The following is a 25,766-nucleotide window of genomic DNA, read 5'->3' on the forward strand; positions in this document are numbered from 1 at the left end:
GGAGCTATGGGCGGCTCCCCAGGGACCTTTTTGCACCGGGCTGGGGAGGGCAGAAAAGACCGAAAGCTCTAGGGGCTGGGGACCTAGGCATCTCCCCAGGAACAATTTGTAATCAACCGCGATGGCAGCACAGCTCTCCCGGGCCTCAAAAGCGTGCTGCCAATGCCCGGCTTTCGCTCGCTGCCCATCGCGCGCCCGGCACTCTCCTTTACGACCACTTGGCACCCCTCGCCAGCCATAGTAAGCAGCCCCTGTACACATATGCGCTATACACTACCCCGCTACACATGATATAGCTCCCGGCACTAGTGGGGCCACCTCGACCATGCTTAACATGTCTGCGGCGACAACATGAAAGAGTGGAAAGACATCTACAAAAGTGACACAGTTGAAACCTCATTATTTAGGCGCAGTCGTGGTGGACGCAGGGGTGGCATTGCAGCGGGCACTGGCGGCCGCCGTGGACGCAGCGAAGCGCAGCTAAGTGTAGGTGGTCATTACACCGTCCACGATCATAATGGTGTTGTAGAACAGGACGACGAGGAAGGAGCAGCCTACGTTCAACATGCGGCGCCTCACACGCTCCCCGACGTTGATAGCGACACCCTCAGCTCAGACCCCGCAGACAGCTCAGACGACGATGGTGAGGGGGCCGGAGGCGCTGAGCCGAGGGGGCAGGAGACAAAATATCCGCTGCCATACGATAGCAGCGCTGTCGTGGAAGACTTCTTCCGCAGCGTCACAGCGGCTGATAAGGTGTGCAGCGAACTGCGCACCGCGACCCAGAAGGTGCTGCAGTGCAGTGCGGACTTCGAGGCTGCCAGCACGGCGTGCCCTGTGTGTGGCAAGCCCGGAGATCCCAAGGGCATGCCCCCTTTCAAAGTCACAGTAGTGACCTGGGACCAGCCCGTGAGCATTGATGTGCCACACGTGACCTGCAGCAGCTGCATGCGTGGGTACACCCTGCGGCCCACTGTGCTCGGCTGCCTGCCCGATACCATTGTATCGTGGGATTTGCTTCGGCAACGTGACGGCAATGTCATCCTCTGGTGGCAGACCAGCCTTCTACAGCAGTTCACCAGCCTACAATACTACAACGGGCACCTGGGCATGGACCGCTTTTGTGCGGCTCTCATGGCCAACTGGCAGGAGAACGGCTGTGATAGCCAGGGGCTTACGCTGACGCAGCTGAGGCAGCGCCTTAGTTCTACATCGCAGCGGTACCGATTTCTGCGCGGGCTAGTGGAGGACCTGCCGGAACAGCTTCCGGGCTGGCCCGCAGGAGCCCTCAACGCATGCGCCTGCTGCGGTGATGCCGAGGGTTGGCATGGTACTGGCGCGGGCAGCAGCAGCGGCGGCGGCGGCGGCGGTGCTGCCGGTGGCGCGACCACGGCCGCAGCGCCCCTGGCGGATCTGGCGCACAGGGCCCGGGGGCAGGATGGGCCGGTGGCTGAGGCGGCGGCGCCAGACGCACCGAGCGCAGGTGCCGGCATGGGCAGCAGCAGCGGCGGCGGCGGCGGCGGTGCTGCTGGCGATGCGACCACGGCCGCCGCGCCTCTGGCGGATCTGGCGCACAGGGCCCGGGGGCAGGACGGGCCGGTGGCTAAGGCGGCGGCGCCAGGCGCGCCCAGCGCAGGCGCCGGCATGGGCAGCAGCAGCGGCGGCGGCGGCGGCGGTGCTGCCGGCGATGCGACCACGGCCGCCGCGCCTCTGGCGGATCTGGCGCACAGGGCCCGGGGGCAGGATGGGCCGGTGGCTGAGGCGGCGGCGCCAGGCGCGCCGAGCGCAGGCGCCGGCATGGGCAGCAGCAGCGGCGGCGGCGGCGGCGGTGCTGCCGGCGATGCGACCACGGCCGCCGCGCCTCTGGCGGATCTGGCGCACAGGGCCCGGGGGCAGGATGGGCCGGTGGCTGAGGCGGCGGCGCCAGGCGCGCCGAGCGCAGGCGCCGGCATGGGCAGCAGCAGCGGCGGCGGCGGCGGCGGTGCTGCCGGCAGCGGCGGCGCGAGCCCTTCACTTGGGTTCGCGTGGCGGCCAATGCTGGCGGCCGCTGAGCCGGCTGGTCGAGGCCCTCCTATCTTTCATACTGGCGCGTTCGATTGCAACTTCAAGCTAAGCCTGTTTAAGAAGAAGGGACTCACCCACAAGTACGGCCTCGACTACCGCCAACTGTCGCGCCGGCGGTACACCCTGGGCAATGCATACGTGAGGGGCTTTGAGCCGCCCAAGGGGTCTGCGGACGTAGGTCGCAATGCGGACTGCTCCAGCTTCACCGCGGACAAGGTGCTGGCCAAGGAGGAGGCCGGGGTAAGAGGCAAGGCCAGGGGTGAGATCATAGATTTGCTTTTCCCGCTACGCCGCTGTGCTGCTATCCCGTGATGTTGAGCTTGTCGCTGAAACGCTACGCGACCCTCGCTGCAGAAGCTTGTGACTGCAGCTGGCGTGGTCCTGTGTCGGCATGGTATGCTACTTCGCCTCGTCAACCTCTTTCACGGGGAACGTCACATGTACGCGACGGCGGCGGCGGCGTCCATCCTGGCTGCGGGAACCGCTGTGCAGTTCTGGTGGTACGATATTGCCTGCCGCTGGAGCAAGTCGTGGCAGAAGTGGCACCAAGCTCTGGACCCGTCAACGGCGTGGCTGGGCGTCGCAGCGGCCATGGTCAGCCTCGTGCCGCCGTTCCACAGCTATGCCCACAGGTGTGCTTACGGGGAGGGGGCGGGCGTTCGGGGCATGTAGGTTGCAAAGTACTCTAGCTGCTATCTTACTCCGCATCCCTTCAACCATGTGCCTGCAGCTACGAGTGCCAGAAGACTTTCGGGCACCAAGGGCAAACGGGGGCAGGGCGGGGCACGGGAGAGATCGTCGAAATCTTCAACTCGCAGGTCGGGAAGCAGGGCAAGGTGCTGCGTTACACGTCGCCTGCGCACCGTGAGAGTGTTCTGGAGGATGTGGGGCGCCGCTACTGCCGCCAGGTAAGGCTTTGTCGAGTGTCGAGGGTAGGCAGGCGGCAGGTTAGGCAGGCGCTCATTCTGTGTGCCGTGATGTGCAGGTCGAGCTTGGCCTGCCCGCTCGGGTTTACCGCATGCGGTTGCGGGCCCAGGCAGCACATGATGCAGCGCAGGATCGGATTGAGACTCTGGAGGCCACGCTGACGCCGCAACAGGTGCGACTGGACTTCCCTGTAGACTCGTGTTACCTTGCTTACGGTTTCCATGTGCCCAGCAGGTCGAGATGGCATGTGCCGGGCATGCCGCTCAGCGCTCCCAGCAGCGGCATGACCAGCCCAAACGACACGCCAACGCGGATGCAGTGGCAGGCGAGCCAGGGTGGAAGGCAGTGTATGCCCGCTGCCGCCTGGCGCTGATGAAGCTGCAGCGTCTGGACACGGTAGACAACCCGGCCGACCCCGTGCCTCTCAGGTGCGCAAGCGGTGAAAGCCTTATCTGCATGCCTTACTTTCTTGCTTGGATTGCAGTCGCTGATGCCATATGTTGCGTGGGTGCAGCGTTCTGGTTGCCGGAGGTGACAATCTGACGCTCCGACAGCGGCCTGCACTCATCAAGCAGCTGGAGGAAGAGAAGAAGAAGCTGGAGCAGGAGCATGCGGCGGCTGCTCCGCCACCACGCGAGTGGGAGGCGGACTCTGCTGCATTCAAGGAGGCTGTCAGTGACCTGGCCGAGAGCGAGATCAAGAAGATCACCAGTGAAATCGAGGTAGAGTGATTGTGGTTGGGCATGTGTAAGGCAGTCGGGGTATAGGGCAGTGCCACGGCAGGCTGACTGTTGCGCTGCGGAAGTGTGCGCGGCGTTCACTAATTTTGGGCTTCATTGCAGGGCCTGGTGCTGGACTACAACAGCCTGAAGGTCATAACGGAGAAGCTGGCGGGGAGGAAGAAGGAGCAGAGGTATGCCATCAAGGAGAAGCAGCGCGTGAAGGGGCAGCTTAGACAGCAGTGGGGCCGCTTGGCTGCCTGGTGCCGTGTGGACGCTGCAGGGCAGCAGGGACGGGAGGAGAAGGCACGCAACAAAAAGATCTTGGAAGGGGGCTTGGCGGCGGTGCTTCGGGGGACGTTTCCATGGGCCAGCGATTCTGGGGCTGGATCCAGCGGAGGGCGAGCAGTCGCTAGCCTTGTGCGCAGCTACAACCAGCGTGCTAGGGCGAAGGAGGAGCTGCGCTTGATTGAGGCAGAGGTTGAGCGGGGCTGCGCCTACTACGAGCGCCGTGTGAGGATTCTGAAAGCGGCGCAGGAAACAAGTGCGCCAGGCTTGGGACTGCTGCTTAAGCCTCACCTTTCCCGCTGCGAGTTGATGCTGAAATCATTTCAGGGACTGCAGCGCGGAGATGTGCCGGACGACACTAGCCTTTCTGTGGATACCGAGTAGGGTAGGCATGCTGTTGTGCGCCGGCTGGCTTTGGTCGAGGTCGGCCGATGGTGCTGTAAGTCGCAGAATAGCATTGAACAAGCATACAAGTAATGTTGGCAAGGCCGGCGGGGCCAGGCGGAGTATTTGAGTTGGGCGGGTGTGCTCAGACATGTCCGCTAGGGCGGGGGTTCGGGCGTGTCCCAGCCGGCACCCGGTTTGGTCGAGGTCGGCCGATGGTGCTGTAAATCGCAGAATAGCATTGAACAAGCATACAAGTAATGTTGGCAAGGCCGGCGGGGCCAGGCGGAGTATTTGAGTTGGGCGGGTGTGCTCAGACATGTCCGCTAGGGCGGGGTTGTGGCGGGTCCCAGCCGGCACCCGGTTTGGTCGAGGTCGGCCGATGGTGCTGTAAATCGCAGAATAGCATTGAACAAGCATACAAGTAATGTTGGCAAGGCCGGCGGGGCCAGGCGGAGTATTTGAGTTGGGCGGGTGTGCTCAGACATGTCCGCTAGGGCGGGGGTTCGGGCGGGTCCCAGCTGGCACCCGGTTTGGTCGAGGTCGGCCGATGGTGCTGTAAATCGCAGAATAGCATTGAACAAGCATACAAGTAATGTTGGCAAGGCCGGCGGGGCCAGGCGGAGTATTTGAGTTGGGCGGGTGTGCTCAGACATGTCCGCTAGGGCGGGGTTGTGGCGGGTCCCAGCCGGCACCCGGTTTGGTCGAGGTCGGCCAATGGAGCTGTAAGTCGCAGAATAGCATTGAACAAGGCTAGGTCTCCGCGGCGCACCCCAAACACAACTCAGCGGCCTTGGCGCCTGATGCTAACTGCAATCACCTGGCTACGTCTATGCGCCGCGGCTAGGTCTCCGCGGCGCGCCCCAAACACAACTCAGCGGCGTTGGCGCATGATGCTAACTGCAGTCACCTGGCTACGTCTATGCGCCGCGGCTAGGCTTCCGCGGCGCGCCCCAAACACAACTCAGCGGCCTTGGCGCATGATGCTAACTGCAGTCACCTGGCTACGTCTATGCGCCGCGGCTAGGCTTCCGCGGCGCGCCCCAAACACAACTCAGCGGCCTTGGCGCCTGATGCTAACTGCAGTCACCTGGCTACGTCTTCGCGCCGCGGCTAGGTCTCCGCGGCGCGCCCCAAACACAACTCAGCGGCGTTGGCGCATGATGCTAACTGCAGTCACCTGGCTACGTCTTCGCGCCGCGGCTAGGCTTCCGCGGCGCGCCCCAAACACAACTCAGCGGCGTTGGCGCCTGATGCTAACTGCAGTCACCTGGCTACGTCTTCGCGCCGCGGCTAGGTCTCCGCGGCGCGCCCCAAACACAACTCAACGGCGTTGGCGCCTGATGCCAACTGCAATCACCTGGCTACGTCTTCGCGCCGCGGCTAGGTCTCCGCGGCGCACCCCAAACACAACTCAGCGGCCTTGGCGCCTGATGCTAACTGCAGTCACCTGGCTACGTCTATGCGCCGCGGCTAGGCTTCCGCGGCGCGCCCCAAACACAACTCAGCGGCCTTGGCGCATGATGCTAACTGCAGTCACCTGGCTACGTCTATGCGCCGCGGCTAGGCTTCCGCGGCGCGCCCCAAACACAACTCAGCGGCGTTGGCGCATGATGCTAACTGCAGTCACCTGGCTACGTCTATGCGCCGCGGCTAGGCTTCCGCGGCGCGCCCCAAACACAACTCAGCGGCGTTGGCGCATGATGCTAACTGCAATCACCTGGCTACGTCTTCGCGCCGCGGCTAGGTCTCCGCGGCGCGCCCCAAACACAACTCAGCGGCGTTGGCGCATGATGCTAACTGCAATCACCTGGCTACGTCTATGCGCCGCGGCTAGGTCTCCGCGGCGCGCCCCAAACACAACTCAACGGCGTTGGCGCATGATGCTAACTGCAGTCACCTGGCTACGTCTATGCGCCGCTCCTGGGCCTCCGTCCGTGCTCCGCGGCCAGCAGCGCCGACAGCTTCGCACCCTTTCCGGCGCGCTGCGGGCGGGCAGCCTGGGGTGCCGCCATGTGCTCCGTGTTTCCGCTGCTCCCGGTTCCACCAATGCCTCCACCATTGGCACGCTGGGCACGCCCAGCACTGTCGCCACTGCTGGTGCAGCCGTCCCCACTGGAGCTGCTGCCGCCACTGGCGCTGCCTCCACCGCTGGCGCTGCCTCCGCCGCTGATGCTGCCTCCACCGCCGGTGCTGCCTCCACCGCCGGTGCTGCCTCCACCGCTGGTGTGGCCTGCACCGCCGGTGCTGCCACCGCTGACGATGCTCGAGCTGGAGCCCCGCTTGCGGTTCCCTGCACATGATCACGAACACAAGTAAGAAGCGCATGCCAGCCATGTACAGATTGTCTGTGCCCAGAGCCGCAGGTCCCGTGGAAGCCCCCACGTCAGCGCGCTAAGGGGATGCACGTGGCCTTCGGATTTGATGAAGACCTGCCTTACCCTTGCGCGGCTTAACGACAGAACGCTTCGTTGGCTTCGGTCCGGGCTTGTCTGCGGACGGTGGCAAATTGTGCGGACCATCAGGAAGGGCCCAGCGGAAGGATAGCAATCCCATGTCCCATGCGTCCATGTCCTGTCACAGCAGCGCCCCGTCTAGCATACCAAACGACGCACCCTTGGTGAATTTGTTGTTCGCGACCAGCACACGCCTGATCATGTCCCCCTTCCAGGAACCACCAGGTGCCGTCAGCACGGTGACGACTTCCGTGATGGCCTCCTGGTTGGTGCGGCCCTCCTCGCGCAGCCGCACGTACACTTGGCACATCTCGTCCGCCTGCAGTCGGGCATGCATGCATAAACCTGGTAGCAGGCATGTGACTGCGCCTGCGCCTGTCACAGGATGCAAACTGGCGCCGAGTAAACAGAGTGAACAGCAGTATCTAAGGCCGCCTACCACCTAGGTTAGTGGGCTCATCCCAGCATTGCCGCTCACCTGGCGGTCCGTTGGCTGCTTGAATGTCAGGCCCAGGCTGCCCAGTGCCTGCTCCAGCTGTGCCTTGGTACCGCCGAGTTTGTCGCGGAGCAGTGCGAGGCCCTTGGCCTTGGTAGCCATGTTGTACTGCTCGAAAGCAGTCTTCAGCCGCTCCGGGTCGTACACACCTGCACGCAAGGGCCGGTGTAATAAGACGCCAACAAAGCGCCAGAGGCGTGTTAAGCCTGATCATGGAACCAGGCTCACCAGAGGCCCCCGCCGCCTGGCCCACCGCGTCCCCGGCCTCCTCCTCCTCCTTGTCATCGTCGTCATCGTCATCATCGATGTCAGCCGCCAGCTCCGCCTGCTCCTTCTTTGCGCGCTCGAGCTTGCCGCGGGCGGCAGTCTTGCTTTGCGCCGCCGCCTGCACGAGCACTTAAGTGTAAGGTGATGCCGGGAGCAGGCCTACTAGCTTGACTACTTGCCTCTGCAACCTCCGCTGCCTTGCGCGACTTCTTTGCCCTGCGGACGGCAGATGAAAATGGCTTAATGCACCGTCTACAGACACAGCTTCAAACACAGTACTATTAAGACTGTAAGACGTGCGGCGACTGTAAGACGTGCGGCGAACTATGATGAGAACGGCCCCGCTTACGCCTTGTGCTCGGCCGCATAGTCCGGGCATTGCTTGCAGGCGAGGCTGATGAGCGCGTCGTTGACCGTGTTGGTCGCCGAGTAGCAGTCCTTGGACCACTGGATCAGGGCAATGGACGTCGGCCAGTCCAGGGCCTCGCGGAACAGCCGGCAGCTGCCACCGCACTTGCACTCTCCCTCCGACCCCACCGCCCAGAGCTTGTACTCCTTGCCTGCTGGGCGCGCCCCACCATTGCACAGCCCATCCGTCCAGCATGCCCAGCCCTGTGGCGACCCAGCCTGGCCCTCCTGCGCCCCCGCACCACCGTCATCCCCTCCTGATGCTGCGGCGCCCTGCTCCACCGCGGCCGCTGTGTCCCGCCCTGTCACTGCTGCCGTGCCCTGCTCTGCAGCCCCCTCGTCCCCCCCGGAGGCAACGAGTACCACTGCACCGCTTGCCACCAGCTCCTGCAGCACACGGCGCGAGAGCACCGACTCCAGAGCAGCCCAGGCCTGCCGGCCCCACCGGCGCTTGAAGTCTGATGGTGCCTCCAGGGTCCTTATCCGCCGGCCGTTCTTCTTGGGCACAATCAGCAGCTGTTGTGGAGCCATCACTTCTTGCAGCGCGTTTGCCTGCGGGGTAACAAACGCAGTAGGACTTGAGTCTTTGGGATATGCCGTTGGGGTATGAACTGGGGACACGGGCGGCCATACCAAACTACCAGGTGCTGCACATACTGTGCACACCCTTTGGACGTGCACCAACCCAAAGACACGGCAATAATGAATGTGTGACCCCTCCTAACGACGTCAATGACACGAAAGCGTGCCATACAGTACCGTAACACACCTGCCGCACGAACTGCGCCAATATCTTCCGTCCCGTGGCGTTCTTCAGGTAGCCACCATACGCCACAAATGGGTGCGGGTTGGAGGGAAGGGACACCAGGAGCGCAAAGCCAGCAAGCCGCTTCATCCGCAGGCCCTTGACCCCCCGAGCGGCATACGCCTCGACCATGCCGTTGAGGTTGGCTTCGGCGCGCTGAACCCTCCCCCGAGCTCCGCGGTGTAGCTTCCGCATTTCCTGTTCCGACACATGATGTGAACGAAAGCGTTTAGCTGCGTAACATGGAGCCAAGCAGGGGGGGCAATTCAAAATTTACCTTTCCATCCTCCTCGCTAGACACGTCGCTAGACTCCTCGCCAGACTGCTCAAGATCCTCCTCAAGCTCGTCACTAGTCTGAGTGTCATCAGCAGGCGCCGTTCCTGTCTGGCGCGTAACTGTCTTTGCACTGAGCATGACGGGCAACGCGGGCGGCCCCCACTAGTGCCGGGGAGCTATATCATGTGTAGCGGGGTAGTGTATAGCGCATATGTGTACAGGGGCTGCTTACTATGGCTGGCGAGGGGTGCCAAGTGGTCGTAAAGGAGAGTGCCGGGCGCGCGATGGGCAGCGAGCGAAAGCCGGGCATTGGCAGCACGCTTTTGAGGCCCGGGAGAGCTGTGCTGCCATCGCGGTTGATTACAAATTGTTCCTGGGGAGATGCCTAGGTCCCCAGCCCCTAGAGCTTTCGGTCTTTTCTGCCCTCCCCAGCCCGGTGCAAAAAGGTCCCTGGGGAGCCGCCCATAGCTCAAGACAAGGCCGGGCAATTAGATAGTTTCATTACATGACAAATGCATGCTCTCTATACACTGACGTTAACTAGTTGGCCTTAGTCGGCGCTTAGGTGCGCGGCTAGTCGGTCACGACGGTCTAGGACGCAAAACTGTTTCTGCAGGCAGCCTTAGATAGTTGCAGTTGCCTTGGCGCGTCACAAATGTCATCCAGCGACACAGATTTGTTCGACTCGCGTCTGGAGCGCTACCCGGCGCTCTTCAGTCGGGTCAGCCCAGGGGAGGGTGGGTCAGCCACAGGACAGGGGTGCCCCTGCCCGCCCCATACCCGCCCCATACCCGCCCCATACCCGCCCCATACCCGCCCCATACCCGCCCCATACCCGTCGGCTTATGGTTTGGGCAAGGTCCTGTATCATTTGGAATTTGCGGGTCTTCCCCCACTGTACGTTGTTGACCGGCTGCTAGCCAGGGTAGCGGCGGTGGTGGATCGGCGACTGTCGCCGGCCCAGTTTGATGCCAACCCCCAGGCACGCCCGCCTGGCCTCTCCATTGAACTTATGCAACTGCCTCCGGCGGTGGGGGGGGCGGGCCTGTTACCACTGGTGCCGCATGTGAAAGCGCGGCAAGCCGGTCTCGCGGTACGGTGTGTGTTGGGTGTGTGTGGTCTGCTGCCGTACGTGCCCCCGTGGACCCGGGTCGCGGCGGCATGGCTGCGCCAGGTGCACCCGGCGGCAACGCCCCTGCGTTTGTTGGTGCGGGGGGCCGCGGACCGTGTGCTAAATAAGCCGCTCACCCCGGCGGGCAAGCCGTTTGCGCGCCTGCTGAAAGCCATGACTGAACTGCCCGCGCTGACTCTTGTGGCGCCGCCCGAGCCGGGCGCGTGGGTGAGTCATGTGCCGTTGTGGGCTAACCCGGCGCTGTGTGAGGACGGCCGCACGTGGGAAGTGGCTTTCGCGGATTTGTTCGCTCTGCCGGGACTGGCGTGTGTGGGCCAGCTGGTTGCAGCGCATGACGGCCTGAACGACCTGCGGCAGGCATTGACACGCCCTTGGGCGGAGGGCTCCCGGTTTGGTGAAGCGTGTGTGGAAATGTATGTGACTGCTGTGTGGCGGCGGGTGCTGCACTGGAGCACGCGGGCGCGCCTGCCGTCGCCCCTGCCGGGGCCGGCGTCGCCTCAAGCGGCGGCCGCCCGGTTTGCGGCGGTGGTGGCCCTTCTTCCCGCTGGCTGGGCTGCCGCCGCGCGTGCGGCCCAGCTGGCTCGGGGGCCTGCCGCCGCGCTGTCGCTCCCGGTGGCCGACGTCGTGAGTGCTACGGCGGAGTCGGTGCAACAGGTGGTGCGGGGGCTTGGATGGTTGCAGTGCGGGGGGCCGCCCATCATGCTCACTGCCTACACGGTGAAGGCGGGGACCGTGCTGCAAATGGCTCCACAGTTAGCCGCCCTGAAGGCTAAGCATTTGCAATATGTGTGCGATGCGGGTGTGTCGGGGGTGGGGGCTGCCCTGGCGGCGGGGGCCTTCGTGTGCACCTTGGCCCGCTTGTGGTCGCTGAAATGGGAGAATCATCATAAGGAAGCACTGTGGCGTGTGGCCGCCAACGCTTGCTGGGCGTTTCCACGACATGCTAGCGAGCGGGCGCGAGGCGTTGCTGTTGACCCGTGTTGGGCGTGTGGGATTGACATGCAGGATGGGGACCGGCGTCACTGGTTTTGGGACTGCACTGTTGCGCTGTCGCTGCGGGAATGTATGGGGATGGCTATGGGTTTCCTGCCGGAGGAGGCTCTGAGTGCCTTCTCTCGTGAGGAGTTGTGGTTGGTGCGCCCGCCTGCGGGGCTTGCGCCACCTGTGTGGGCTGTGGTGTGTTTCGCTGCTATGTCTGCCCTGGACTTTGGTCGGCAGCGTGTGGTTATGGCCGGGTTGGCGGCGCGAGCGAAGCTGCCGTCGGCCCGGGTGCTGAGCATTAGACTTGCCGTCGTAGCTGACTTCTGGGGTCGTCTCCAGACATTTGTGACTTTGGGTATCAGGCCAAAGGGTTGGGACACTGTGCCGTCTGCGCATCCTTTCATCTCTTGGGCTGTTGGTGAAGGCATGGTATTGCGTTTGCCGTATGACGCTGATTCCCTGCCTCCCTCACCATGAGAGGTTGTGGGTGGTTGGGGGCTTGGTGTGTGGGCAGGACGCACGTGTGGGTGACCGTTCTAGTGCCTGGACGCTTGCGCCCTGGTTAGTGCGTGTGCTGTGCGTGTGTCCTGCGGCCTAGACGTTTCCCGGCGCTTCTGTGCCTAGGCTTGTGACGTTGAGGCACAGCGGTGGGGCTCTGGCGGGTTGAGGCTTGGCTAGGACTCACATGGACTCACTGTGCGCGGAGTCACACGGACTTTGCCCGCGGGAGGTAGGGTTTGCAGCAAAGTCGGGGTTGGTGGAGTCATGTTGGGCCCTGATAGCATGTGATGGCTCGGCGTCTTCGGGTGCTGGGACTGTCCCCTCTGTAACATCCGCATTCATACCCGGACCAACAAAGTCTCGCCCCAGACATTTGCCCCCTGGAGGAATGTCTAGGAAACGGCCAAAATGGCCGATTAATGTCTGGAGACACTAAGATAGGAGCCCTGGCACTCCTCAAGCACATCCCGCCAGGGCTTGCATCTTCCAGGGGTGGGCCGCGAGGAGGGCCCTAACCACGTTCTCGCCCACGGCATCCGGGGCCCAAAAGTGCTTAGTTTTAAGTGTTTGAGGGAGCTCCGTCCCCCGAACCCCCCCGGAAAGGGGTAGTTGGCGAGACCGTATGCAGCCCCATGCGGCGAGAATGCACCCCCGGAATCGTCCAATCTTTATCGCCCGAGGGCCTACATCGGGGCAGATCGCCGCTCCCCGAAGATGCAAGCCCTGCATCCCGTACCATCGCATAATTGGCCCGGTTCATGACGGTAGGTGGCGGCGGCCGGCTCCCCAGAGTGGGAAGCCAGCCGCTGGTGTTTGCATCCTTTTGCCACACGCACCCTGCATGTCCAGTGAAACATCAAGCTAAGCTGCTGCATCTTCCATACTATATGGATGCGGATTACAAGTGAAGGGACAGCTGACAAGCGGGGGCACGCCGTACCCACGCACGCCGGTTACCAGGCCATCCATGTTCAGGTCTGGCAGCGCCAGCTCCTCCACTCAACTCTTCTCAGCTCCCGACTCCTCTAAACCCGCAGCCCTACTCCTTGCTACTGTTGCCCCTCGTGGAACGTCCGTCACCCAGACACTCAGATACAATGTCACACCTGTCACCCGCAGTCGCAAACTCGCAGTCAGTCATACCTGGCGCACAATTTACGAACGGCTGTCATCTGCGCAGTCGTGCCCGCTTCATGCAGTTCAGGACATGAGTAGACGTCCCTGCACCACGACCAGGCCCTCCCTGGCTAACGCGTAGCGTGCAGGCAAAATCGTTATCAGATCACGTACGAGTCCACATGCATCATTCACAACAGACAACCAGACCCCCACTCGGCCGCATGAGCGAGGGGAAAACATATCCAGACCCTCGGCATGGTGCCGCACATGTCTTTTGCAGTTTGCACAGGCATGCATGTAAATGACACCGCACACGAAGCGATAATGTAGCAGCACGGCTGCATGGTTACAAACGATATGCACAGCCCATACTGACCCACACGCCATGCACGTAACACACTACGGCGCGTCTCCTACGCCTCCGCCACTGACGCCACAGAAGCTGCGGCCATCGACGGCCTCGACCGCACAAGCGCCTCCGCCACCGCTGTGCTGCTCCCGCCGTTGCCTGCGCCTCCCGCCCCCACCAGCGGCTCCCCAAGGCGTCCTCCCTTGCCGTGCCCTGCCTGTGCCGGGGTTGCCTCGCTCGCGCCCATGTTGTCGCCGCCCTTGCCCATCTCCACATAGTGCTGCTTGTCGGTGCCCACGTCAGTGGCGGCTGACAGGGCTTCCAGGGAGGTGGCGGGCTCGCGCTGCCGCCAGCCCACCACGCGCAGGGACAGGTCAGCCAGGACCTGTGCGCACGGATGCGGGTGCGTGGCGAGGGCGGGCGTGGGTGTTTCTGGTCGGGGTAGCCACCCACACAAGACGTGCGCGGGTGCTCGTGCCCGGCTGGTGGATGACGTACACGAGTCATTTTGAAGACCTGTAATCTTTCTGATGCCGCAAGCAAGCCATGCAAGCCACGTCAGGCATGCCTGCACCAGCTCACCATGGTCGCCATGCCTCCAATCATGGGGCCCGCCCATTGCCAGAAGCGGCCGATGCCCTCGCCCGCGGCCACGTGCGCACCGATCAGCACCTGGGAGGCAACAAGGGCGGCGAAGAGTGTGTGTATGTGTGTGTGGGGGGGATGCACCCATGTGCACACGTACGGTACCAAGTGGCGGCCGCAAGAAGGGCGGCGAATGGGGGGGGGGCGGCATGCATCGATGCGAGCACTTTATATGGGAGGCCGCAGCAGTTGTGTGTCGGGGCCATGGAAGCCGCGCGCATGGAAGCACGGACCATAACAAGATCCCCAAGATTGGCATGAGTAAGGCAGATATGATTGGCATGAGTAAGGCTGCACCACGCGCCCTGATGCCAGTTTCCGTAAACAGCAGCACGTAATCAGTGCACCTAAAACCCTAAAACCCTAAGTCAGTGTGCCATTGTACCATTGCCACCCCGCGGCCTCACCTGCGCCCAGGCCAACGCAATGACGCAGCGACCGACAATCCGGTGGCCGTACTCCCACACGCGGCGCCGCAGGCCAGAGTCAGGGGCGGGGCGCGTCGCATGCGCCAGTAGCACCTGTGTGTGTGGGGTGGGTGGGTGGGTGGGGGTGGAGTCGGACGACAGGGCCGGACATGCATGATGGCAAGCGCGGCTGACCGACGTTGACGTCGCCCATGCTCGGGGTAGAGCCCATCGGCGAGCCCATCGCCGCTGCAACGCAACCCATACGACTGCCCACGCCCGCTGCTGCAAATCTGGCCCCCCGGCTGCTGCCGTACCTGCACGAACGCGATGATCATCACGGCGTTGCCCAGCGGGTTGTGCGCCTTGGCGGCGCCGCCCGGCGGGATGAGGGAGCTCTGCGTCCGGCCGCGCTCGTGCACGTGCTTGGAGTGGCCGATGCCGTAGCCCGCCACAAGCAGCGCGAAGCCCACCCACTGGCAGGACACGTGGCCCAGGAACCAGAGCTGCTTGCCGCCGCCGCGGTACCACTGCGGCGGGGCGGTGGCGCCGCGCAGCAGCCACCTGGTGTGTGCACATACCGTACACGCGCGGAAGAAGACGGTGCAAAAACAGGTAAGAGGGGGTGATGCTGGATTGCTGCTGGCCTATATGGTGTCTGGAGAACGATGCAACCAGAAATAAGCACGCAGGCACACATACGGCACACTCCCCAAGTCCCCAGCCATCAAGCCCACACGCAAAGGCGACATGGCGCTTGCGCTGCCCGCCCACCCGCTCACCTGTGTGCGGGGAACAGGGGCCCCAGCGGCAGGAAGAACACCCACGCCACAGTCATGAGCACGCCGTGCGCAATCACCCAGCCGCGCCGCTGCTGCGACCAAGTGTTATCCGCCGCCTGCGCCGCCGCGCCCGCGGTCAGGTCTAGGTAGAAGCCGCCGCGGTTGCGGGCGTAGTGCTCGCGCAGCTCGTCCCAGGAGGCCACCGCCCAGTTGAGGCCCAGCGGCTGCGCAGTCGTGGCACCTGTGTGTGTTGGGTGAAGTTGTGTCGTGGCGCGGTGTGTGGATGACCGAGGTAGTGCACTCATGAGGCGGCGGGGCTGTTCTGAGTGCCATACTACGTCAAGCACACGAGCGGCGCTGGACAAATTGGCCAAGGTTTGTTGTACGGCAAGTCAGGGTGGGTGCAGCAGAGTGCTTGGGCGCCCCGCACCAGTGGTTGTGTTGGTGGTGGGGTCGGTGGACATCATGACGGTGGGCCTCAGGTCGGCGGAGGCGAAGGCGCGCGGCTCCAGCAGCATCCGACTGAAGCAGATGGTGGTGATGCTGCCCTCCTGTGGGTTCGAGCAGTGTGGGCGCCATGGCAAACGGGTGCCACAGTTACTTGGGCCACGGCATCAAGTACAATTGCATGCATAACCTAGACCGCGTGCGTTCCTGGACAACCCAAGATCGGTATCTAAACACACTCACACGCACGCACACATGACCTCACGCACTTCCGATTTTGATCAGGCCACAGCACCACGCCCACGTGCACGCGCATCTACAGCTTGTGCGCTTTTGGTCGCGACCAGTACAGCGTGCAAAGTTACAAACGCAAGCATTCTGCACACGCACACACGCACACACACACACGCTTGTACGGGTCTTCCTCCGTCCGTGTCAACACCACATAAGCTTGCCTGCGACACGCCCTTGTCGTACGCCCAGTCAGCGGCGCCGGTGAGGCGGTTGGAATCGTCCAGGGACCGGTCCTGTGTGGAGCGGCGTGGCGTGTGTGTACACCAGTATGTGAGCGCAGGAAAGCAGGGCGCGAGGAGGCATGTTCCAGGACCCCCCGATCCCGGGCACAAGATGTTCCAGGCTGTGGACATGGCGGTGTGGCGGGGCCAGGTGCGATGAGTGTCGCAACACAACGCGACGGAGCGACCACAATGCCCCAACGCATGCGCTCGCATGCGCGCACGTAAAGCCTTCCCTCAACCCCCCTCACCGTGACGTGGAATGTGCCGATGAAGGACGACGTGCCTGTCGCGTCCGCCCAGCCCAACACCGTGTCCCCGGGGAACATGGTGCCGGGCGACTTGGCGAAACTGATGGCCACGAAGCCTGTGAGAACGATTGTTTGGTGTAACACCGGGGAGCATATACAGTGAGGACATGAGGCAGAGCGGCAGAGCGGCAATGGGGCAGTCAGCGCGTGCAGTGGCCGGGGCGCAGACGGGTGGGATGCATTACATGTGTGTGTGTGTGTGTGTGTGTGTGTGTGTGTGTGTGTGTGTGTGTGTGTGTGTGTGTGTGTGTGTGTGTGTGTGTGTCTTTCGCGAGGGACAGTCCTTGACCACATGGACCACACGGGCGTGTGTGTCCACGAGCACCGCGTCTCACGCAACATACACCATACACGGTCGAGCGCAACACACGTACATGCACACACGCACTCAACCCATCAACCCCAACCCCCGCCACCACCGCCACGCGCACACGCGCGCATCCTCCCCCGCTCCACACACACGCTCGCGCACACGCACCTCCCATGTATCCCTGCACCGCCATGTGGAGTGAGCCGCCGGACATGAGCTGGGCGGGCTGTGTGTGTGTGTGTGTGTGTGTGTGTGTGTGTGTGTGTGGAGACGAGGGGGCAGGACCGGAGGGGAGAGAAGGAAGGGATTAGAAGGTTGCACCCAAACGCACAGCAGGACATTGGGCCCGGCAGGGCACGTCAAAAGCCCATGCAAAGGTTGAGAGAGCCCATGAAAAGGATGGGAGAAACGCAGCGGAGGCGTCATCGGTCTGACTGTAACTTTTTTGCAGAGGTGCGAACACGCACCGTCAGCACCATGCGCGCAGCCGGCGTGCAGGGGTTGGCCGGTGCGGAAGCGGTGTTGGCGCTCCAATGCACCGTCACCTCACCCTGTTGCGAACAGAGAAGGTCAGAAATGCTAAGAACAGGGAACGGAACCGATTGAAACGCATGCGTTCGTGCACACGAGAGCTATGTCGCACGAGAGTGCCAGGGTTATGGTCCCCTCCCCGTCAGCACCGGTTCTCGCGCGCGGGCCTAGCGACATCACATCGTGTTCGTGACGCGAATAAGACACACATCGCGACGTCGCCCGCACGCCGCCCGCGACATCGCGGCGTCAGCCCGCTTACCTGCTGGGCCATGCACGCGTATCCGAGCGTGCTGGGGGTGCAGTTCGCGGCCAGCGAGGCTAGCGATGATTTTGGAAGAAGCAACAACACGAGTGAAACTACACAGGCTGATTTCAGAGCTCCGCCAGTAAGCTCGTTTAACCTGGCCATTTTCCGAGTGCGCCAAGCTTCCACCAAGATTACGTGAGGTTTGCGATACAGAAACTTTTGTTGCAAGTTCTGAAGTGGCGTTGCCAAAAGCCAAGCTGGGCGGTCAAAATGTCTGGGCGCAGCGGTTGAAGTGCCGGCGCGTTGCTAGGACAATCGGGCTATCTTTGCCGCACGATGCGTGTATGTCAAGTGTCGCGAGCAAGTGGGCAGTACCAATTTCAGTCGCGCGGCTTTGCACAATGTGGTCGTGAAGTGGTCTACGAACCCCGCAGCAGCGCGAACTATGGTTAAACCCCGCGCTATTGCCGCTGACTATACATATGGTGATTTTATTAACTCGCAAACAAGCTTCACGCGACAGTTCAAGAGCAGGCAGCTTGGCTACCCTTCCGAGTTCCGACGTGCAACCGCCCGACTACTCGCCGGGAACCCTGTCATGACGCCACTCCCAGCCCTTGCCGCCTTCCACCAACGCCGCGCGCACCATCGCCAGCCGCCGCTCCGACTCCTCCAGTCGGGCCCGCAGCTCCCCCCGCTCCGCATCCGCCTCCGCCAGCCGCTGCCCAAGCGACAGGATGATCCGCGCCGCCGCCGCCACCTGATCCCGATACCACGCCGCCATTTCCCCGTCCCCGCTACCACCGCCGGCGCCACCTGTATCGCATCCTTCGTCGCCTCTATGATTGGAGCCGTGCAGTTGCTTTTGTCCCTCCTGCTGCTGTTGTTGCTGCTGCTGTTGACGCCGCCAGGGATGGGCCGGTTGGTGGAACACCTCCATCACGAACACCGCGCTCGGCCGGCCGTGTGCCGCAGCCGCCGCTGCAGCGACCGCTTGCGCCGTCCAGCCGACTGGGCAGGAGGGCTGCGGATGGTGCTGCTGCTGACGTGGCGGTGGCACTGTAGCCTGCCACTGCGGGTCCTCTGAGCGCGCCCGTACGCATCGGCCGTTCTGCAGTGCGTGCTGCACACCGCAGCCCCCGTCACCTAGCCCCACCATGGCGCCAAATGCGGCGGGCTCAACTCCTGCTGCTACCCCCACCCCCGACGCCTGGCCTCGCCCATCTGCAGACATCGAGGGTTTCTGCTCCGCCGACGGCGCCCGGCGCTTGGTCGGCAGCAGGTGCGCGGGCAGGGAGTCCTGCTTTTGCAGCGTGTGCTGGGCACTCGAAACTGGCGGTAGCGCCGCCGTGGCGGCAGGCGCTCCGGCACAGGCGAGGCCCGACCGCCCGTGGTGGCCAAGCGCGAAGCTTGCGCCGCCATCATCATAGCCGCCGCCGCCGCACCGCTGCAGCTCCTCCTGCATGCCTCCTCCTTCCAGCTCCACTGCCGCGTCCAGACCCACCCCTGCTGCCGGTGATGCGGCTTGTGCTGCTGCTGCTGGTGCTGCGCCTGGCGCCGTTGGTGCCGGCGGCACCTCCGCATCAGGGCTTGTCCAGCTGGCTGCCCTGAGCAGCTGGTGCTGGTGCTCTGTGGCTGCGACTGCACCGTGCGGTCCGTCCGAAGAAAGACGACACCCACCACCACTCAAGGGCCCCGACAACTCTTTACAAACACCTGGGGGACCTGCGGCCGCGTCCTGCTGCACCGCCGCCTGTGCCAGCACCCACTGCAGCGGCAGTGTAGGCGCCATTGCGCTGAGCAGCAGCTGCGGAGCAGAAGGAGGAGGAGCAGGCATCATGCCGGAGGCTATGCCTGCCGGCTGCACTGCCGCTGATGCCTCTGCTGTCGTGCCGCCACGCAGCTGCCGTAGCCGCAGCGTGAGCAGCAGCACAGGCCGCCCATTGACAGCCCCTGGGATCGCGTCGCTGCTGGCGCCTGGCACGCCACCGCGCGCTGTAGCCGCACCCTCCTGTTTCTGGTCCTTCCGTCGCTCCAGTCGCGGCGCGTGCAGTGTCACGACATGCGCCGAGCAGCTGCGCACCTCCACGCACGCACCGGACCGCCACCCAAGCCCCTCCGGGGCCCCAAGCGTACCAGGCTGTAGCACGGCTGGCTGCTCCTGCTGCTGATGCGGCTCCTCGTACCCTGAGTCCGGCCCCCCGAATGGCCGCGGCGGTGGCCGCAGCAGCCGCTGGGACGCCACGTCCGACGGCAGCGCCAGAGCCCAGTGCCCCCGGGCTGAGTCCACACGCAGCCGCGCCCAAAGCGGCTGTAGCTGCGTTGGCGGCTGCGCGCCTGCTTGTGCGGACGTGCTGCTGCTACTGCCGCTGGCTGTGGGCCCAGCCTCCTCCTCCAGATCCACAGCCACGAACACGGCCTGAGAGGCGGCGCACTGCAGGCGGCTGCGGCAGTCACAGTTAATCGCAGCGGCGGCGGTGGTACCAGTCGCAGCGGCAGCACCGCCGTTGCGGCCCTGCAACTCTGAGTCGCGTCAGGAGCCAAGGGCCCGGCCGGTGACAGCAACCGAATGCAGCACTGCCCTGGCGCCTGCGGCTCGAAGGCCCAACCGTCACCTAGCAGCGCACCCCCGCTGCCTCCCGGAACGCTCTGGTGTTGCACCTCTGTGGTCTCCACTGGCCCTAATTCTTCCCCAAGAGGACACAGCTGCTGCGGGAGCGGCAGTAGCTCACTGGAGCTGCACAGCCGCACAAACACCGTGTGGTTTGGGCTTGGGCCCACTCGCCCAGCCGCCGCGCTCGCCACCATTGCCGGCGCTGCTGCAGCTGCTGTGGTCGCGGGCCACGCAGTAGCAGCCACGGCTAGCAGCTTGGCTGGCTGTAGCAGGAGGTTGCTCAGGTCCAGGCTGCTGCTGCCATCACTGCTACTGCCGCCTTCACACGGGGCGGCATGCCGAGCAACCTCTGCCTGCGCTGTAGCTGCGGCGGCACCAGGTGCGGCAGGTGCAGTGTTGGACACACCAGCAGCAGTCGCGGACGGATCTGCTACCGTCACCGCCGCCGCCACCAGAGCCGCAAATTCGCCACATGGCCTGGGCTCAAGGCCCGTTGGCTTGTGCAGCTGCCGCCGCTCTGCTACAGGCTGGGGCTGTTGCGCCAGTGGGAATACTGCACAAGCCTCCGCCGCATCTGGGTCAGCCACGGCTGCAGCCGCACCCGCCTGATCAATCGGCCCTGTACCGACCTGCGCATGGAATCCTTCTGCCGCCGCCTGCGCTGGCACCTGTGCCTGCACCTGCGCGCACCTGTGCGGCACCCCAAAATTTAGCTGTGCCGCCGCCGCTGCCGGCAGCAGTGCCCTAGCCGCCGGCGCCTGCACCTGCGCCTGCAGCGGCTGCCGCGCCGGCTGCATTTCGCCGGCTGCCGGCACCAGCTGGGACTGCCGCTGGGGCGCTAGCGCCGGGTCCGGCACTAGCCGAAGATGCACGACGTAACCGTGCAGGTTAACCTCCCCGAGGTAAACGTCACAGCGGGTGATGTGGGCCGCGGTGGGAGCCTGCACCGCGTTTCCGCTGCCGTCGCTACAGCCTGCAGCGCTCGCCGCGGCGCGCAAGAGCGGCGCAACCGCCGACAGCAGCACGCAGTGCATAAATTGGGTCGCATTTCGATCGCCACCGCTGGTGGTGGTGTTGGCGCTCCCGCCGACGGTGACGCCTCTGACGCTGCTGCCCCCGATGTCGCCAGCTGACGTCACCAGCGGCTGCTGCTTGTGGGGCCCAGTGGGGCCGCCTTCCAAAGGCGCGACCAGCAGGTCTGCCGACACCGCGAACATCTGCCCGTTGATGCGGACAACGACAAAAGCGGTTTGGCGGTTAGTCTCACCCGCGCTGACGCGCACCACCGTCATGGCCTTGCGGCCGCCGCCAGCAGGCGCCGTACCCACGCCACGCAGGCGCCAGCTGCCCGCTGCCAGGCGTTCGTGGGTCCGGTAGCCAGCGGAAGCTGGCTGCAGCTGGTGGTGCTGCAGCAGCAGGGCCGCGTTCTCGCAGTCAAAGCCCAGCTGTGTGTGGCCAGTCGCGCCGAAGCGCCACAGGCAGCTGCCGGGCAGCGTGCTGCGCGTCGCGGCGTCGTACTGCTTTGTGAATTGAAGCGTCACCTCGTGCGCCTGCGGCGCAGGCGCGGCCGGCAGGGTCGCGCGGGCGCGCGCCGTTGCCCTGCAGGTGGCGTGTGCGGAGGAGGGGGAGCGAGGAGCAGGTGATGAGGGACAGGATGTCTGCAGCGCCTGGGGCAACTATCCCTGCTTTAAGAAACATTGTGATTGCATTGTTGCGCGGCACCGGGGCCCCGCAGCAAGCTGGCAGTTTGAACTCGCACCTGTCGCTGAGCATTTCTCGGAACTGCTGAAGCCTGCCCTCGGTCAACGCTGTGCCACTCGCTGATCGGTCCTAATATACTATGTTACACACAACGTGCTGCCTATGGAGCGACGCATCACTTTCAACAGGGAGAGCGCAGGATCCCTTCAACTGTCCTTCGAATCACTGATTTCAAGCTATGTCATCACTTATTGTGTCCACATAGTTCCTTCGCCAGCGCCTGAGCTAGAATGTCGCCAGCGGCGCCATGCAAATCCCCGCCATCCACCCTGGTCACTCCCCACCCCTGCCACTCCCCCCTTCCCCTCCCACGTTTCCCTCCTTTCTCCCAGCTGCTCCTGGCACAGCCGGACCTTGGGCATAAGACAACCTTGCACTGCTCCTACACTAAGCTGCCAGGAGAGGGGCAGAGGGGGGGCGGCAGAGAGGGAGCATGTTAGCATGTCCCAACTGCTCTTGTTTGGCAGCTGAGCGGCTTGTTTCGAAGGACGCAACACTTGCCGCCAGAATGGCTACAGTATCAAGCGAGCGTGCTGCGCGCCTGCGCTTCTCACAAAATGACGTTGCTACATTGAGACATGAGCCCCAGGCCAGGAAGCAGCTTATACTATTGTTTTGTACAGCTGTCTCCTGCAATTTCCTCACAGATCACGCAAATGCCGGCCAAGGTCGCAGTTATCGGTGCAGGTCAAGTTGGGAAGACCCTGGGAGGCAAAATTGCCCGCACCAACCCTGTTGTCTACGGTGTGCGCGATGTATCCAAGTATGCTGACCTCGCAGCTGCAAACCAGACTGTGAAGCCGGTCGCGGAGGCCATCAAGGACTCTGACGTTGTCATCCTGACAGTCCCGGGTGCGCATCTGTGTGCACAAACAGATTGCTTACAAGACAGATCATGTGCATGCACTTGAAAAGGTTGCTTGCGCATCATTTTGCAGCCCAACTGCTCCCCCTTGGCCTCCGAGCATGCGCAACAGTCTGACGCGCTTTGCGTACGCATTACACTGCCAACGTCGTACCCACAGGCGCGCATGATGACGCGGGCATCAAGTCGATCGCCAAGAGCCTTGGGCCGGAGGTGAAGGGCAAGGTGTGTCGAAACCCCAACGGACCTCATCTGCTAGTGGCGTTGCGGGCTGTTCCTTGTCCCAACCCCTCGGCCCCCCGCCACACTTCGCTTGCCCTTGTGTGCTAACCTTGCCCAGAACCCCTGGCTCCACAACATGTGGCCCGCGCCCGCCTGCCTGCATACACCTGTCCATGTGCGCTTTACAGCATTCCGCATACCTGCCCCCTGGCCCGTGCCCCTGGCCCCCACGTCTGACATCCGGCTCCCTCCGCGCTCCCGCCTCACCCCTCCCCCCGCGCCTCACCACACACGATACTCACAGGTCCTGCTGGACGCGTGCAACCCTCTGGGCGCCTGGCCGGGTCTGGAGAGCCGCTGGACCGCGGGCACCTCCTGTGAGGCCTTTTGGTGGGGGCGTGTACCATGGGCATGTACTGTGAGAACTACTATGAGAACTACTATGAGGACAGGGGAAGTCAGGGAATTCGTGTCTTCGTTGATGGACGAGGTGGCTAGGGGGGCGGTCTGGGCGTCGTGCGTGTGAGCGCTTCCCTGCCGCGCGGCTTTCCAGTCCTCGTCGCTTCACATGAAAGAAGCCAGCGCTGCACGCCTCTCGGTCCTGGACGTGTGCCCCTAGCCGTAGCATTGCGTACATTGCCCCATTCTCACGCCTCTGCGTGCGAAAAAACAGGCTAAGGAGCAGGTTGCGCGGCCCAACGGAGCCCTGCCCAGCGCATTGGTGTGCACAAGAACCCGTTTGGTGACATGAACTATCGTGAAATTACATTGTAATTGCTCGTGTTTGCAGTCGGTGAGGTGCTGGCGGCGGAGCTGCCCGACACAGTCGTATACAAGGCCTTCAACACCGTGCGTGAGTCATGCAAGGGAAAGGGATACACGGCCGTGGGGCATCATGGATACCGTACCGGTATTTCCATAGGTTCCAGTGACATGGGCCATCCAACTCGGGGCAGTTGGGGCACAGGGAGCCATGGGCTGCGTGGCCGCGGCAAGGTGGAATGGGGCAAGCCAGCGGACTCGCACGGTATTCAGCCAACCACTTTGCGGCACCGCCTTGACACCACTCCTGCACCCTCTCGCTGCCATGCTCTTTCCTTTCATCCCCCCCCCATCCCCCCCCCCCAAACACACACACACCAGCCGTTGAGATTATGGCCGCGGCTGACGGCTCCTCCATTCCCGAGGTGGGCGGGCCGCTGACGCTGCTGTACGCCGGCGGTCCTGAGCGCCACGAGTTGGCGGAGGAGGTCATCCGGGCGGTGGGGTTCGTGCCGGTGCGCGTGGGCCCCATCCGCTACGCCCGCAACCTGGAGGTGCGGCAGGGGGCTGGTGTGAAGGGCCCGGGGCTTGGGGAACTGGGTTGTGGAGAAGGGTTGTGAAGGGCCGAAGACGGGGACTGTGGGATGTGTGGGCTGCGGCGGAGCGGCAGGAAGACACACGCTTGCGCTCGGAGCAAGGGGTTGTGTCAGTGCATGCAAGGGGAGGGCGCGCATGCAGGGGCACCAGGCGCGGGCGCGTGTGGAGGGTGCGGGGCTAGGACGACTTTGGTTCGGTCTGGGTTGTCGAGAGGGGTTTGTGGGGAAGGCGAGAATGCAGTGGCGCGTGGGTGAGCGACAAGCAAGGATGGGGGAAACTGGGGGCCAGGGTTTGTGGCGATGTGTAGGTTGGAGGCGGGCCTGGGGGTTGCCATACAGCATGTGCATAGGCCTGCCTGCCTCCAATGCCTTGGCAGCCTCTTGCTGCACAAGGCGCCGCGTGCAGGGGCACCAGGCGCGCCCATGGCCCATGAACATCGCGAGCATTGCACCGGGGACTAGATGCTGCCAGTGCCAAGGGCCACACGTACAAATGCAGCATGCCTAGCATGCCCACGCCGCCTCTTCGGCCTCGGGCCCGCGTGAAGGTTGATGCGGTGCTCACGGCGTTCGCCCTTTCACACACACCCGTTCAAATCACCTGCTGCGATCCTGCATGCGCCCTTCCCCGTCCCCAATTTCTAAGTCCCATATTTCATTCCCGCAATGCTCAATCCCCCACACAGTCCATTGCCGAGATGTATGTGCACCTGTCGGTGCCGGGCGCCGGCCTGCCCGGTGTGGCACATTGGGGCCGTGAGTGGCACTTGCAGCTGGTCGGCGACTACCCCAAGCCCAACAAGTAACTCAATTCGAAGATGCTTGCCATTGCACAAGTGCTTCATTGCACAGCAGGGGAGCAGGATGGTGCCATGGGGGTGCCGACGATTGGAGAGACTGGCGTAGGTCCTTCAGTAATCAAACGCCACTGGGGGTTGGGGGAGCTGATGGCTAGGGGGCTCGGCGGTTCATAGTCTTGTGCAGCCGCATAGATTTCAGAACGAAGACTGCATTTGTGTCATGAGGAGTTGCGGGCGCACTTCGCCAAGAGTGAAGACGGCTTGCGAGTGGATAAGTATGTAGGCGGGCTTTGCGGCGATGCGGCATACGCCGATAGTTTTGGTGCCCCCTTCACCAGTCGTGGTGGGCTGGGGGGGGCGAGGCGCTGTAAGAAGTACCCGTCCCCATCGACAACCTGTGCGGGAGGGAGCCAGGGAGGGAGCTGTGTGAGCCGTCCTCATTGCCATCCAGATCCCCCGCCCACTGCACACGCGGTACATGAGAGGGCGTCTGGAGGAGTGGCCGGAGTAGTGAACTCGGCATCGGCCATTCGGCCCTCTTCGGCCCCAAGGTTTAAGCGCCAGAGCCCGACACATGTCATGACAATCTATCTACGCCGAAACCAAAAGAGGAACCACTGCAAGGAGTAAGGGGGCCGCTGCAAGTAGCGCGTGGCTTATGACTGGTGGCCGTGACCAACACGCATACAATATACTGTAGCGTCTCCCCCTCCCCCCACGCCCTCCCCCTCGTGTGCGGGTTACCCAGGGTGACCCGCGCGGCGATGGGCGTGCC

At 63.6% G+C, this 25,766-nt stretch overlaps 5 protein-coding genes across 5 annotated transcripts; 2 read left to right on the top strand and 3 right to left on the bottom strand.

The window, feature by feature from the left end:
• The first annotated feature begins 3 nt into the window (after positions 1–3).
• CHLRE_14g631451v5 (uncharacterized protein) lies at positions 4–5,015 on the top strand. The gene is made up of 8 exons (XM_043070413.1): positions 4–379; positions 530–2,304; positions 2,419–2,696; positions 2,795–2,972; positions 3,050–3,163; positions 3,226–3,419; positions 3,506–3,713; positions 3,834–5,015. The coding sequence occupies exons 1-8, from the start codon at positions 352–354 to the stop codon at positions 4,380–4,382; spliced, it is 3,324 nt and encodes a 1,107-aa protein (XP_042917086.1). The 5' UTR covers positions 4–351; the 3' UTR covers positions 4,383–5,015.
• A 12-nt stretch (positions 5,016–5,027) lies between these two features.
• Positions 5,028–9,763, bottom strand: CHLRE_14g631500v5 (uncharacterized protein). The gene is made up of 9 exons (XM_043070414.1): positions 9,092–9,763; positions 8,779–9,012; positions 7,951–8,561; positions 7,781–7,817; positions 7,563–7,719; positions 7,317–7,483; positions 6,998–7,157; positions 6,824–6,874; positions 5,028–6,675 (listed from the first exon to the last, which is right to left on the bottom strand). Exons 1-9 carry the CDS (start codon positions 9,227–9,229, stop codon positions 6,293–6,295), a joined length of 1,938 nt encoding a protein of 645 aa, XP_042917087.1. The 5' UTR covers positions 9,230–9,763; the 3' UTR covers positions 5,028–6,292.
• Positions 9,764–12,591: 2,828 nt separating this feature from the next.
• CHLRE_14g631550v5 (uncharacterized protein) lies at positions 12,592–17,723 on the bottom strand. The gene is made up of 11 exons (XM_043070415.1): positions 17,384–17,723; positions 17,058–17,141; positions 16,759–16,816; positions 16,221–16,336; positions 15,910–15,981; positions 15,438–15,558; positions 15,008–15,248; positions 14,543–14,789; positions 14,226–14,339; positions 13,756–13,845; positions 12,592–13,558 (listed from the first exon to the last, which is right to left on the bottom strand). Exons 1-11 carry the CDS (start codon positions 17,393–17,395, stop codon positions 13,238–13,240), a joined length of 1,476 nt encoding a protein of 491 aa, XP_042917088.1. The 5' UTR covers positions 17,396–17,723; the 3' UTR covers positions 12,592–13,237.
• A 54-nt stretch (positions 17,724–17,777) lies between these two features.
• On the bottom strand, positions 17,778–21,903 carry CHLRE_14g631575v5 (uncharacterized protein). Its single transcript, XM_043070416.1, has 3 exons — positions 21,745–21,903; positions 19,920–21,584; positions 17,778–19,815 (listed from the first exon to the last, which is right to left on the bottom strand). The coding sequence occupies exons 1-3, from the start codon at positions 21,756–21,758 to the stop codon at positions 17,949–17,951; spliced, it is 3,546 nt and encodes a 1,181-aa protein (XP_042917089.1). The 5' UTR covers positions 21,759–21,903; the 3' UTR covers positions 17,778–17,948.
• Positions 21,904–22,263: 360 nt separating this feature from the next.
• On the top strand, positions 22,264–25,374 carry CHLRE_14g631600v5 (uncharacterized protein). The gene is made up of 6 exons (XM_001692713.2): positions 22,264–22,598; positions 22,772–22,836; positions 23,138–23,210; positions 23,624–23,686; positions 23,977–24,149; positions 24,878–25,374. The coding sequence occupies exons 1-6, from the start codon at positions 22,403–22,405 to the stop codon at positions 24,995–24,997; spliced, it is 690 nt and encodes a 229-aa protein (XP_001692765.1). The 5' UTR covers positions 22,264–22,402; the 3' UTR covers positions 24,998–25,374.
• The last annotated feature ends 392 nt before the right edge of the window (positions 25,375–25,766 follow it).

This window comes from Chlamydomonas reinhardtii, chromosome 14 (assembly GCF_000002595.2).
Source record: "Chlamydomonas reinhardtii strain CC-503 cw92 mt+ chromosome 14, whole genome shotgun sequence".
Lineage (NCBI taxonomy): Eukaryota > Viridiplantae > Chlorophyta > Chlorophyceae > Chlamydomonadales > Chlamydomonadaceae > Chlamydomonas > Chlamydomonas reinhardtii.